This window comes from Eptesicus fuscus, chromosome 5, assembly GCF_027574615.1.
Source record: "Eptesicus fuscus isolate TK198812 chromosome 5, DD_ASM_mEF_20220401, whole genome shotgun sequence".
Lineage (NCBI taxonomy): Eukaryota > Metazoa > Chordata > Mammalia > Chiroptera > Vespertilionidae > Eptesicus > Eptesicus fuscus.
The window spans coordinates 59,887,081-59,899,609 of NC_072477.1; the positions used below are offsets into that span (position 1 = coordinate 59,887,081).

Here is a 12,529-nt window from a genome sequence, read left to right on the forward strand (position 1 = left end):
TAGGGGCGGGCTGGCTAGCCAACCTCCCACCGTCTCCTCCTCCCAACAGGCCTGGCCCTGATCCGCCGATTGGGGCCGAGCTGGCCAGACCCCACCCATGCACGAATTCGTGCACTGGGCCTCTAGTAAGATATAAAGCAAATATGTAATTTAAATACAATCATATTTTGTATACTCATTGTTCATATGGTAAAACATTATAGCACAAAAACCAGGCAAAATTAAAGTAAATATAGAAATTTAGCAACACAGCAGGTCTCTTAAGATTAGGTTCTTATAATTGTCTTCAACATCATTGTCTATCTTACCATAGCCAGGCAGTCCCTATGTTGGGTTTTGAAGGAATAGGTGGAAATAGCCTTGTTCCATTTCAATATCTCAGATTTTACCATTGCCTTTCATTATGTAAGTCATTGTCCTCTCTGGCTTTCCTTTTTGAAAGGTAGAATAGTGCTTCAAACAGGCATGTGTTTGAATCTCAGCTCTACTGACTACCAGCCTTGTGAATCTTGGGTAAACCTCAGTTTCGTTAGTTTGTAAGATGAGGTCAATGATCATACTTTTCTACAGAGGATAATTGGGGTAATAAATGTTATAATATATGTGAATATGAAACATACTACATGGCACATAGTAAATACTCAAAATGTTAGCTATTGTTGCTACTAGGATATTAAGTTAAACTAAGAAGGAATATATAAATTAATCATGAATACTGAGGGGAAATTAGTGTATCTAGTCTGTAAATGTAAAAGGTCCATAAAAAGAGAAAGGGGCATAAAAAAGGAAGGCTGAAGGTACCAAAAACATATTTTGCATAAGATGAACTCTATTCTCAATTTTTTTTAAAGCTCGTTGTATATAATCACAGAGTATATATATCAGATAGTGAGTGGTTCTCTACCCTATACAAACTCTTGATTCCTAGTTTCCTCTTTTTTCTTCTCCTCCCTTACAATACACCAGAATGGTTGCATCAGAATATTCACCTAATCCACTCCTGTTTCCTTCTGTTATGATGGTGACATTAGTGAAATAACCAAATAGAATCTGGACCCATCAGGCACCAGCGCTCTCAAATCCCTCACCAGCTTTTCTTTTCTGCTGGACCTACCCAGCAAAACCTTGATCTTCCTATACTCTGGAGATCAAATGTCACTGGATAAAAACTGGAAAACTAGAGAAATTGCTTCAACTTCAAAAACAAAAACAAAAAGAATTGAGACTACTGTGTACAATCCTCCTCAACTCCTCAACTAATGACTGCACTCTTACAAAACCACACACTTCATCATCAATTCTCACCTCTTTTGCTATAATTTTAGAAGATGAATCATTTTTCTTATGTTTCAGGCCAACTCTTCCATCCCTTCCCTTCCCCTGATTCTTCCTGTTCCTCCAGGATCTTACTCCAAGGGTCATTCTTGCATGCCACCTCCACCCCCACCCCCCCCCCCCCGCCATGTTTTACCTTCAATCTTTCCCACTCTCTTGGGCCCATTTTTTCAGTTGGAAAACATGCCTTTCTCTCTATTCTAAGGTCTGTATCTCTCCCTGTAGTAAACCTCCTCAATCTCATTCCTTTCCTTAGCATCTACATTTCTCAAAATGATTGGCCACATCCATATTCTCTGCTTCATCATCTCATATTACCTCCTCAACCCACTGTAAGTTGGATTCTGTCAACACTGGTCTACAGGAATTACTCTCACTAAGCTTATCTCTGCTGTGTCACTTACATTTTATTCACAAATCTTTCTGGTGTTTTCTGGTGTCCTGGACAATTCTGATGATTCTTCTCACTTTGAACACTCTGCTGCCATGATACCACAAACGTGTGGTTCATTTGCCTCTCTGATAGCTCCTATCCTGCTACTCCTTTGGGACCTTTTTCCTGTGCCTGGGGGCTCTCAATTACATACTCTCTTTGGGCTATATTTTCTTTTATTTTAAATTTCTTTATTGATTAAGGTATTACATATGTGTCCTCATCCCTCCATGGGCTATATTTTCCAATGTCGTAGTTTCACCTTCACTATGATGTCTCCTTTAAGAAACTTTATTAGTTTGGTAGGGCTACCATAACACATACCACAGACTCACTTAAACAATATAACTTTTTCAGTTCTGGAGACTAGAAGTCTAAGATTAAGGTGCTGGTAGGATTGATTTCATTCTAACGACTCCCTGACTTATAGATGGCCATCATCCCACTTTCCTCTATGCTTGTCTGTGTCCTAATCTCTTTCTATAAGGACATCAGTCCTATTGGATCAGGGCCCACCCTAATGATCTTATTTTACCTTATTTGCCTCCTTAAAGGTCGTATTTTCAAATACAATTACATCTGAGGTCAGGACTTCAACATATGAAATCTGAGGGGACACAATTTGGCCCGTAATATATCCTGAATCTACATCTCCTGCTCACAATTCTCCTTTAAGTCCAGGACTGTCTAACTGCCTATCGGACGTTTCCAGTAGAATTTCCCACAGGAGATTCTTTAAAAGTGAACCAGGCATCCCTTCATTAAACCTTCTCTTCTTCTTGTGTTTCCCATTTCCATTGGTAGAACCATCATTCATTTCGTCAGCCAAGGAATATTTTTCCACTCCTCTCTCTCCCATATTCGGCACATCCAACCAACCCCAAATGCTGCTCTTTGTACCTCCAAAGTACTTCTGTCCTTTTCTCTCCATCCCTCACTCTAGCTCAGGCTGTCACCCTCTCTAGCTTTGTATATGATGAAAATCTTTTTTATTTGTCTCTCTGTTTTCATTTACAGTCCTGACTGAGTCCATGCCAATGTAACCGAAAGAGTATGAGATTTAAAACCTAAATTTGACCACATTACTCTCTCACTTAAATCTCGATAGTTTTTCCTCATTGCTTATAGAATATGATCCACATTTTTTTTAATATGGCAATTGAGGTCTTTTAAAATCAGGATCTTATATCAGCAGCCTCATATTTCACTATTGTCTGCTTCAACTTTTCACTTAAGTAACACTAATTTGCTTTTGGTTGCCCATGCATTCTTCCACATTCTCTTGCCTTCCCACCTTTGCTACTGCTCTCCTCTTTGCAGGAATGCTAGTCCCCAAACTCTCTCATTTTTTTCTTCCCCAACATTGCCTAGTTAACTCCTACTCATCCATGAGGTTTCAAAACAAAGGAAATTTCTTCCAGAAAGCCTTCTTCTTAGATGCCTCTTCTTTCCCACAATACCCTATAAATATACCCATCGTCACACTAATCATATACTCATTTCCACTACTAGGCTGTGAGTCTATTGAGGACACAGACTCTTACTCATCTTATTGTACCCAGTACTGATACCTACATCATGGCTACTACATAACAGGTACCCCAAAAATCCTGTTTTGGTGTCCATGTCTTCAGTGGGCTCCATTGTAAAGGTTAGTTAAAGAGATAAGTCATGGATTACTACCCTGTCCTAATACTTCAGTGACTTTTTAGATGTATTCTTTATTTTATACACAAAAGGGTATGTTTAAACTTTAAGACTAAACAAGTAGTTGATCCTTGAGCAACGTGGGTTTGAACTGCGTGGGTCAAGTGAACTGTGAGCTTCAGTTGAACTGTGGTCAATTGAACCGTGCAGGTCAATTAAAAAAATCCTGTATAAGTGGGCCCACTGTCCTATAGAAGAAGCAGAGTCACTAATCTGAATTAGCGATTTTGCCTCTGGCTTAAATTCGTGATTCACATAGCAAGATACATTCAGGCTCATTTCCATGTGAGTTGTAAACTAGATCATAGACTCTTAAAGACAAAATACATGGTTTTCCAAGGAAAGCATTAATCTTCATTTTTCTGAAACATCTTGCAGAAATTAATTCGGCAGGTTAATTTACCGAAGGTGTTTATTTTCAGCGATGCTGGCTTTGTGGTTTTGTGATAAGAAGAATAATTGATGACAGCCCTGGAGTACTCTATATTTCTGGTTAGTGGGACAAAGGCCACCTGTGTTAGCAATGGGGAAAGCACAAGAAGTGTACAAACCTCAGGTCAGCATAAGAATGTAAGCTCTGCTGTTAGAGGGTTTTGTCCACATGGTGCACTGGTCTAACCCCAGCACCTAGAACTCCATGCCAGCTGTGGAGTAGAGGCTCAATAAATATTTGTTGGTTGAATAAAGAAAGTACATACCTTGTACCTGAAGAACCTGAGAGATGTCAAAGCCTTGGCTGATTCTGACTATGACCACACCAATCTCAAAGTCAAACGCATCGCTGAAAGTGGAAGCAAAGTGGTTAGTGATTTAAATGGCTCTTTAATCCTCAAGCTTTGGACAAATATTAAACTTGTTTCTAAGATTTTAATGTAATTAAATTAAGAAAATTCACTTTAAAATACAACCAAGAGTTGATAGCTTTCTGTTAGGTTGTTTTCCCTTTATACCCGTAAAAAACACATTCTGGGTAAAGGTAACTCATTCATTTACTCTGGAACCAATTTATTCAAATATACTATCAACTAGAATTTGATTAAGGGCTTGTAACATACTTTTTTAAAAATTTGATTATTTTTCTAATGCAAACAAAAGAATCACTGAAATATTTAGAACAGAGAATTTTCAGACTGCAAAGACCCTTGGAAATTATCAGCCAAATCTCTTTCTCTATTGAGAAAGAATCCTACATTTCTGATGTCAAGTTCCATGTTAAAAATGTCTCCAGTTCCTCTGAGGAACCTTCACCAGTGACTTTGGACAAACCATTTGAAGCAGTGCTTTTTCATGGCAACCCCATGCTGTTGAAGTTGGCTGTTGTGCCTTCACTACATGGAATTAGGTTATCTGGAAGGGAAAGAGAGCCTTGCTTTCTTTTATCTCCATTCTTGTAGAATTTTTTTTACTCTGCCCGTCAATATGGGGCAAACCAATGAGTCCTTTGAGTTCATTTAAAATTCTCCCCTTGGGAGTTCCTATGTTCAATCTTCTTTGGATCAGGAGCCCAGGACCCTTTCATTGGGTCACCCTCCCTCAGAAACAAGGCAGGTTGTGATCAACTCACTGTACACAAACAAGATTTCAATAGCCAAAGTAAACCTAAATTTTCAAATTATATAAAGATGTTCAGTAAAGTATGACCATTCATTTAAAATGAGTATGAAATTTAAAACCTAAATTTGACCACATTATTCTCTCACTTAAATCTCCTCAATAGTTCTTCCTCATTGCTTACAGAATATGATCCACATTTTTTAATATGGCAAATGAGGGCTTTTAAAATCAGAATCTTATATCAGCAGCCTCATATTTCACTACTGTCTGCTTCAACTTTTCACTTAAGTAACACTCATTTGCTTTTGGTTGCAAAACCATAGGTGATCTCTACTTAACAAAATAGACCCATTCTAGTGAAACTGCCACAAGGTAAATTCCTGATAAATCTTGTTTCTAATTGTCCTAGATTATAAAAAGCAGGCAACATGTTCCACAGAAATATTTGGATTCTGTGTTAGGCAGAATCATTTCAGACCCCCAAAGACATCCACATTGCCATCACTGGAACCTGTGGAGTATGTCACTGCATGGCAAAAGGACTTTGCAGATGTGATTAGATTAAGAACCTTGAGGTGGAGAGATTATCCTGGATTATCTGGGTGGGCCCAGTGCAATCCCCAAGGGCCTTGAGAGTGAAATTGGGTGGCTGAAGAGGTTGGTGTAATGTGATGTGAGGAGGATTTGACCCACCAAATGCTTTGAAGATGGAGGAAGAGCCATGAGCAGTGGGCAGCCTGTGGACCCTAGGAAAGGGAAGGCCATAGACTCTCCTAGAGCCTTCAGAAGGTAATACAGCCCAGCCCACACCTTGATGTTAGCCCAGCGAGTTAGTGTTCAGAATGCTAACCCACACAACTTTAAGCTAATACATTTGTGTGGTGTTAAGCCACTAAGTTTGAGATAATTTGTTAACACAGCCAACAAAAACTAGTACAGATTCTAATTAAACTTATACCATACTTAAGAATATTACATGTATTTAAAATCTTTTATTCCAAGAAAAATGGTAAAGTACTAATCTATTGTAAAAATATCTTTCTGATAGCAATAAAACTCTGCTTTAAGCCATACAACAAAACAACCCAAAAAGTCAGAAAGAGAAATATAACACAATATGGTTGTATGGTTGTCTTCCTTCTGTATTGACCCATTGCTATGTTAGTAAAGTCATTTAACTTTACCAAGCCAGCTAAATTTTATGCTATACAAATTTGAGCCACTTTAAAGCTGAACTTTATTACACAAAAGATCAATCATTAATCTGGTATAAAAGTCAGAAGTTTCTTCAGCTTAATATTACTAGGTTTGATTATTTTGGTCTCTTTGAATTTCTAGACTATTTGGGATGGTGGGGAGTTAGAATATGATTCCAGGTAATTTTGTATCAAATAATGGACTCTATGACTAAGACTTATATATTTCTTTTCATTCCCAAAGTGAAGATAAAATTTCTTTCCCTGACATTTCTTTTCCCCCTCAAAGATAAAAATGGTCACTGAGGATGCCTTGTGCCTCTCCTTAAGTGTAGCTTCTGTCTTCTCTTATGCAAGAAGCAAGCCAGGCAACACTTAGGATGTATAAGTACTTCTTGAGGCAGTATAACCTGTGGTCAGGAGCTTAAACTTTGATTTCTGATGACCCTGGGTTGAAATTCCAGTTCTGTCACTTACACAACTCTGCATGTTTTAAGTTTTAATGTCTATGTCTCTTCTTATAAAATGGGAACAATAGTAGTGCTTACTTCAAAGTCTTCTTGTGAGAATTAAATGGGATAGCTCATGTGAAGGGCATTAGCCTGGTGTCCACTCATCCTTTAATGACTATCATTATTACCTTTAACCCAAGACTCTCCCAATATTTAAGGATCAGATGTCACATACCATTGAAAACCCACTTTCTGTGCACTAACCAATACTGCTACATGGCAGAGGCAACTGGCGTATGGCACCGTCATATCAAGTCATATCAATAAATGGAGATCTGAGGCTTTGGGCTAGTGACTACGTTCCCCAAGGCTCAGAAGAAGATAATGACTGAATTGGGCACACCAGCTTGTCCAAGATTCCAGCTGTTTTGAAAGAAAAATTCCTTTAGTAACCACCTATCCTTTGTTTTTAATCTCATAAATAGGTTTTAAGGTTGTAACTCTTAATATTGACCTTTTTCTTTGACACCAAATTCCCCCCATCCTGATTCCTCTGATACTATGATTTCCCTCGAGTTCTATTATTGGCAATGTTTTCGCTTTGGTAAAAAATTCAGAGTACCGGGGGAATGTCCTCTTCTCAGGCAATTGAATCCAGTATAACAGTGTCATGTACTGCCCTGGTTAGTGCTTTATAAACAACACGTCTTAAAAGCCATCACTTACTGTATGATTCCCACGTAGTTTTCAATCTCTGTTAACTGAGCTTTTCTCCAGTTTCTTTTATAGCCAATCACCAGAGTGTTTGGTTTCATTCTTCCTAAGCCTGAGGCCTAAACAGAGGAGATAAACACATGGGCAATCCTTACTGTACCAGGAAACCACCACTGCAAATGAAAAATAAGGTCTGACACGGGGGTGGGGGGTGGGGGAGGTGGGGGGAGTAGGGAGTGGGGGGTGTGTGATGAGGGCATGTGCCGGGGGGAAGGTCAATGGGAAAAAAAAGGAGACATATATACTACTATTTGTAATACTTTAAACAATAAAATAAAATTTAAAAAAAAGAAAAATAAGGTCTGAAAGAGTACTGAAGTAATGTTCTGATGATTCGGAAGATTAGATTACATTTTAGTGCATGTCCTTCATGCCCATACCCAAGCATAAAATAGAAAGATTAGTTCTAAATCATCTCAGCCATAAATGGATTTTAGATGACAGAAATGTAGCTTTTCTAAATTAGCAGTCATTTGCATTTCTTCTGACACACTCATTAAAATGGTTCAATAATTTAAAATCAAGTGAGGGTTGGCTTAACTGTTGGCATGCATGCTGTAACTTAGTGGTTCAAAGCTAATCTCCACCTGTTACATCCATAATGTCATTAGCAATAAAATCCATGTTTGGAAAATTCTTATATACAAAAATTACTGAAACTTCTACCTATATTATTTATTGAAGAGTAAATGAGCTATGTTTCCAGATCCCAATTCTTTTATATGACAGCATCATTAATAGCCATCTTCCATATCAGAAGTTTCATTCCCCCCATTAGATGACAGGATACAATTTTCAGTTAATTAAATTTAATCCAGCAATATTATTGAGCACCTATTAATTGCAAAGTAGTATGTTAGGTGCTGTGGCATGGTAGTGAAACATACCTATTATTTGGCCTCAAGGAGCTTAGAATAAAGTGGAAGAAACAAGATATTCACAAATAATTTTAGTTCAAGTGCAAATGCACTAGGAACTCATATGGAAGCAAAAAGAAACCCTGAATTCCAGTTTAGGATTCATGGGTGGCTTCATGGGAGAGGTGACATTTGTCCTAGATCTTGCACGTTGGTGAGAGTGAAGAAAGGGCATTTTGGATTATGAGAATAGTGAAACAAATGACCAGAACAGGAAATTTTAGAGAGGAGAGTAGCAAGTAGAAGATAAGCATTGATGGAGGGTTCCTAAAATAAGCTTTGCTTCCACCACATTTGGTATATTGTTCTTAGAAATGTACAGGTAACAGAATAGCTCATTTGGCCCAGGGCAGATATATGGCAGTATGGATGTAATCTTTTCCATGACTAGTTTGGGTATGTGGTCATTCATACCATAATTTCTTAGATGCATAGAAGTCTTTATCTAATACTAGAGGTCCGGTGCATGAAAATTCATGCAGTGGAGGTGGGGTCCCTCAGCCCGGCCTGCCCCCTCTCACAGTCCTGGAGCCCTCAGGGGCGGGAGGCAACCCAGCGATCAGGGTAAGGCGACGCCCCATCACACCTCTGCTGCTGCCACTGCTGTCAGCACAAGCCTCGATCAGCCCTGGTTTCCTGAGCCTCGGGCAGCCCTGGGTGGCTGGGCAGCCACGATCTGAGGCTTGCCTACGCCTCAGGCCAGCCCTGAGTGGCTGGGGGGCTGAGGGGATGGGGGGACTCTGGAGGCAGGCGTATGCAGAGGCCTGGCCTGCCTGGGGGCAGGCTCGGCCTTGCCACGCACCTGCCGCCCCAGCAGGGCTAAGGGGACTGGGTGCCGCCATCTTATGGCTGTGGGTACCGCCATCTTTGAGGGTGGGACAGCAATTAGCATATTCCCTCCTTATTGGCTGTGGGCGCTGCCATCTTTGCGAAGGCGTGAGGGTCAATTAGCATATTCCCTCTTTATTAGCTAGGATGGTATCATTGTCAGTGCCTCCCTTTGTTACCACGTTGTCCTGCCCTTTGTCATGACCTCTCTGGACTCCACTTTTCTTTGAAGAAACTCATGAGAACAAGCTTTATGCACTGCCTTTTTTTTTTGCTTCTGGATTCATATATGAATTGTTTTTCATACCTATGTCTTTTCTCTCCCTGTTCGTATTATGTTTGTTATCCTATTCCCAGTGAAAATGTTTATTATTTTTCCAATTTTCTATGATAATTTTATATTAAATGTGTACCCTTCCCAACGTATTTAATCAACGAGCTACTGAAAAGTAGCTTGAGACTGAAAGAAAAATCAGCATCTTGCGATGACCTCTATTTCCATTGGTTAGCAAATTAACAACAGATGAAAAGAGGCTCGTTTGGGGTACTAGGTCTTTCAGAAATGGGCCCTCTGCATGTGCAGCCACTGAGCAAGTGCTCGTCAGGGATGGTAGAGACAAGAATGCATCGAAGACTCTTAATCTTTAAATATTACAACGTGAGCAATATTTTTTCTTTTCTGCCTACACCAGCATCAGAGTTATCTGGATGCTGTTCAGAATGTTGACCCTCCTGTGTGTGGCCACTTTGAAAGCTAAATGATTAATTTGGTATATGTAGAATCAGGGCTATTCAACTATGTTAATGCCAGAATGATTAGAAAGCCGAAGTCTCTTGGATTATTTTAAGGAAACTGGCACTCCAAATTATGAAGATCAGAACAAGGGGAAGCATTTATGAACTTACTATAGAAGGGGAGGAAAAAAGATATAATGAGTGAGAAAAGATGGGAGACGTGTAGGCTTTAGTGTTGAACCACAGAAATTATTACATTTTAGTCAACATTCTGGAAATAATTTAAAAGGATAGAGAGGTTTTTCATCCTGATCACCAGGCATTTATTTAGCCTAGCAGCTGCCCTCACACCATTTGCAAAAGAAAAAAAGGAAAAGAATGTTTCACTTGAGCATTACTAGATGCGAAAATAGTTTGAAGTTTTAATAGGATCCTGAATGTCGTCAACCATCAGAACAAATTTGCATTTCAATAAATATGGGGACAGAATGTATGCTGTTGGCCAAAGGCAATCTCATTTTCCATTTCCAGTGTATGACTCATAGTTTATTGTAATAGAACCTCTCCGCTTTTGTTTTCGCTTTGCCTATCCCCAGGAATTCAAAATGTATTCCTTAACCACCTGCATTGATCTCTGAGGTTAGACTGCGCAAGTCCATTTGCTCTGGGAGCTTCATTAGCGTGGAGTGCTAATTGTCCTTTGCCTCCGTGCTCATTCCTTCAATGCTAGCCTTACCTGAAGGAGACTTCGGACACCATCCCTGAAACAATCTGCAGCCACTGCCGCATAAAATGCCTTGATTTTGTTCTTTATAAGCCAGGCCTGCTTTTTCGCCATGCCACTGTTCATCTCTTTAACACACAGCTTGCGCGGTCCCTGTATGACACAATGAAATATTGGTTAGAAGCTCGGCTATTACACATCGCACTGCTGTTGTTTTGTGAAAGGCAAAAATAGCTGGCGATGCCCCATTGAGTTAAGAAATGGGAAAGAGGGAAAACACCTCAGTAGAGGGGTTCACGCAGATTCAGCCTTTTGGAGAGGAACTGTGCTGCTCCCATTCTTCACTTTCTACCCAGAATGCCAGATGTGTTAATACCTGCTTAATTAACTGCCTCGTGCTGAAGGACAGAAACAGCTCAGGGCATCATGGCACATGAGGGAAATGCGAAAAAAGTGATGGCAGAGTTCAGAATAAATACACAATCTACCTTTGACTCAATAGTGAGAGCCTCTTTTAAGAACACCAGTTAGAGTCGGAGCCCAATTGCAAGAAATGGACGGCGCTCTTGGGAACCAGAGCTTGATGATTTGCAAATCCTGTCGTGGACTACCAGGACTTGACAATTCTACTAGGCCCATTGGTTGCTTTTTGTGATAAGGATACGGCTGCACCACTTTTCCCCTTGCAATGCTGACATACTCCCACTCAGATAAACCAACATTTCCCACTCCCTCAAGGAATCTGGTGGGAACAAAAGCTCACATACCTACGGCATAGGAAGAATACAAGAGATTACGCAAGAAGGGGGCAGGTGTTGTCATGGTAGATGAAGCATTTTGTAATTTCAAGATTTGAGTTCCGGAAACTCATTTTTAACTAAAAATTTGATTCTTGTTCCTCCTACCTTAAAGGTCCAATCTAGCTTTTCCTTGCATTATTCCAAATCAATCCAAAAGGTTATTTCTGAGTATCTACCATGTGCTGACAGGGTACAAATCTATTATTTTCTTGGGAAACTATTTCAATTCACGGAGAGATTTGAATTTTGTTGGCTTGTCTTAGATTTCTTACAATACACCTGGAATCTTGATAAAATGCAGTGTATCGGTCTGGAATAGGACTCGAAATTCTGCATTTCTAACAACTCCCGGGGACATGAATGCTGCTGGCCCTCAGACCACACTTGGAATCGCACTCTTAGAGGGTCTCAGATTGGAGAGAAAGGGCTTCGATGCATTGAAAAGACACCAGGCTTTCCAGCCAGACAGAATGGTTTTCAAATCTAAGCGTGGCCACATTGGAGGTAATTGATGATCTCTGAGCTTTTAGATATTATTCTGAAAACAGGGATACCAATCTCTATCCTTTTGCAAGGTTGTTCTAAGTAGTCATGATAAAGTCTGGACCATAGTAGGTGCCTGTCTAAAGTTGATTTTTATTTTCTTACTTGAGTGCTCACAATCTCGTTGAAGCTCTCAACCTAATTCTACAACAGAGATGAAAGAGGGCTGAAAGGGGAACCAGTGTTGGGTTTAGGTCTGGCCCTGGCTCTGAAGAGCTGATACCTGGGTCATTTGTCCTCTTTGGATGTGGGTTATACATTTCAAAGAATAAGGGAATTGTTTAGCTTATCACTGCCCACTGTGACAGCCCTTATCATATGTTACTATTGAGCATTTGAAATGTGGCTGGTCAACAAGGAGTTGTGCTAGAAATGTAAAAATCATACTGAATTTTGAAGCCTTAGTATGAAAAATAAAGCAAAATATCTCATTTATAATTTTATATCGATTGCATTTACTATTCTGAATACATTACATTAAATAAAACATATTTTTAAAATGAACTTTACCTGTTTTTTTGACTTTTTTAA

General features: G+C 39.6%; 1 protein-coding gene across 3 annotated transcripts in view; it reads right to left on the reverse strand.

Annotated features, from left to right (window-relative positions):
* SLC12A1 (solute carrier family 12 member 1) overlaps positions 1-12,529 on the reverse strand; it is an 85,116-nt gene that overhangs the window by 23,763 nt on the left and 48,824 nt on the right. For all 3 annotated transcript variants that reach the window (XM_008143117.3, XM_008143116.3, XM_028147679.2), the window contains exons 17-19: positions 10,668-10,808; positions 7,404-7,510; positions 4,174-4,256 (exon numbers count right to left, since the gene is read on the reverse strand). In XM_008143117.3, coding sequence (XP_008141339.2) covers positions 4,174-4,256; positions 7,404-7,510; positions 10,668-10,808 — 331 coding nt within the window. The remainder of the gene's footprint in view (positions 1-4,173; positions 4,257-7,403; positions 7,511-10,667; positions 10,809-12,529) is intronic.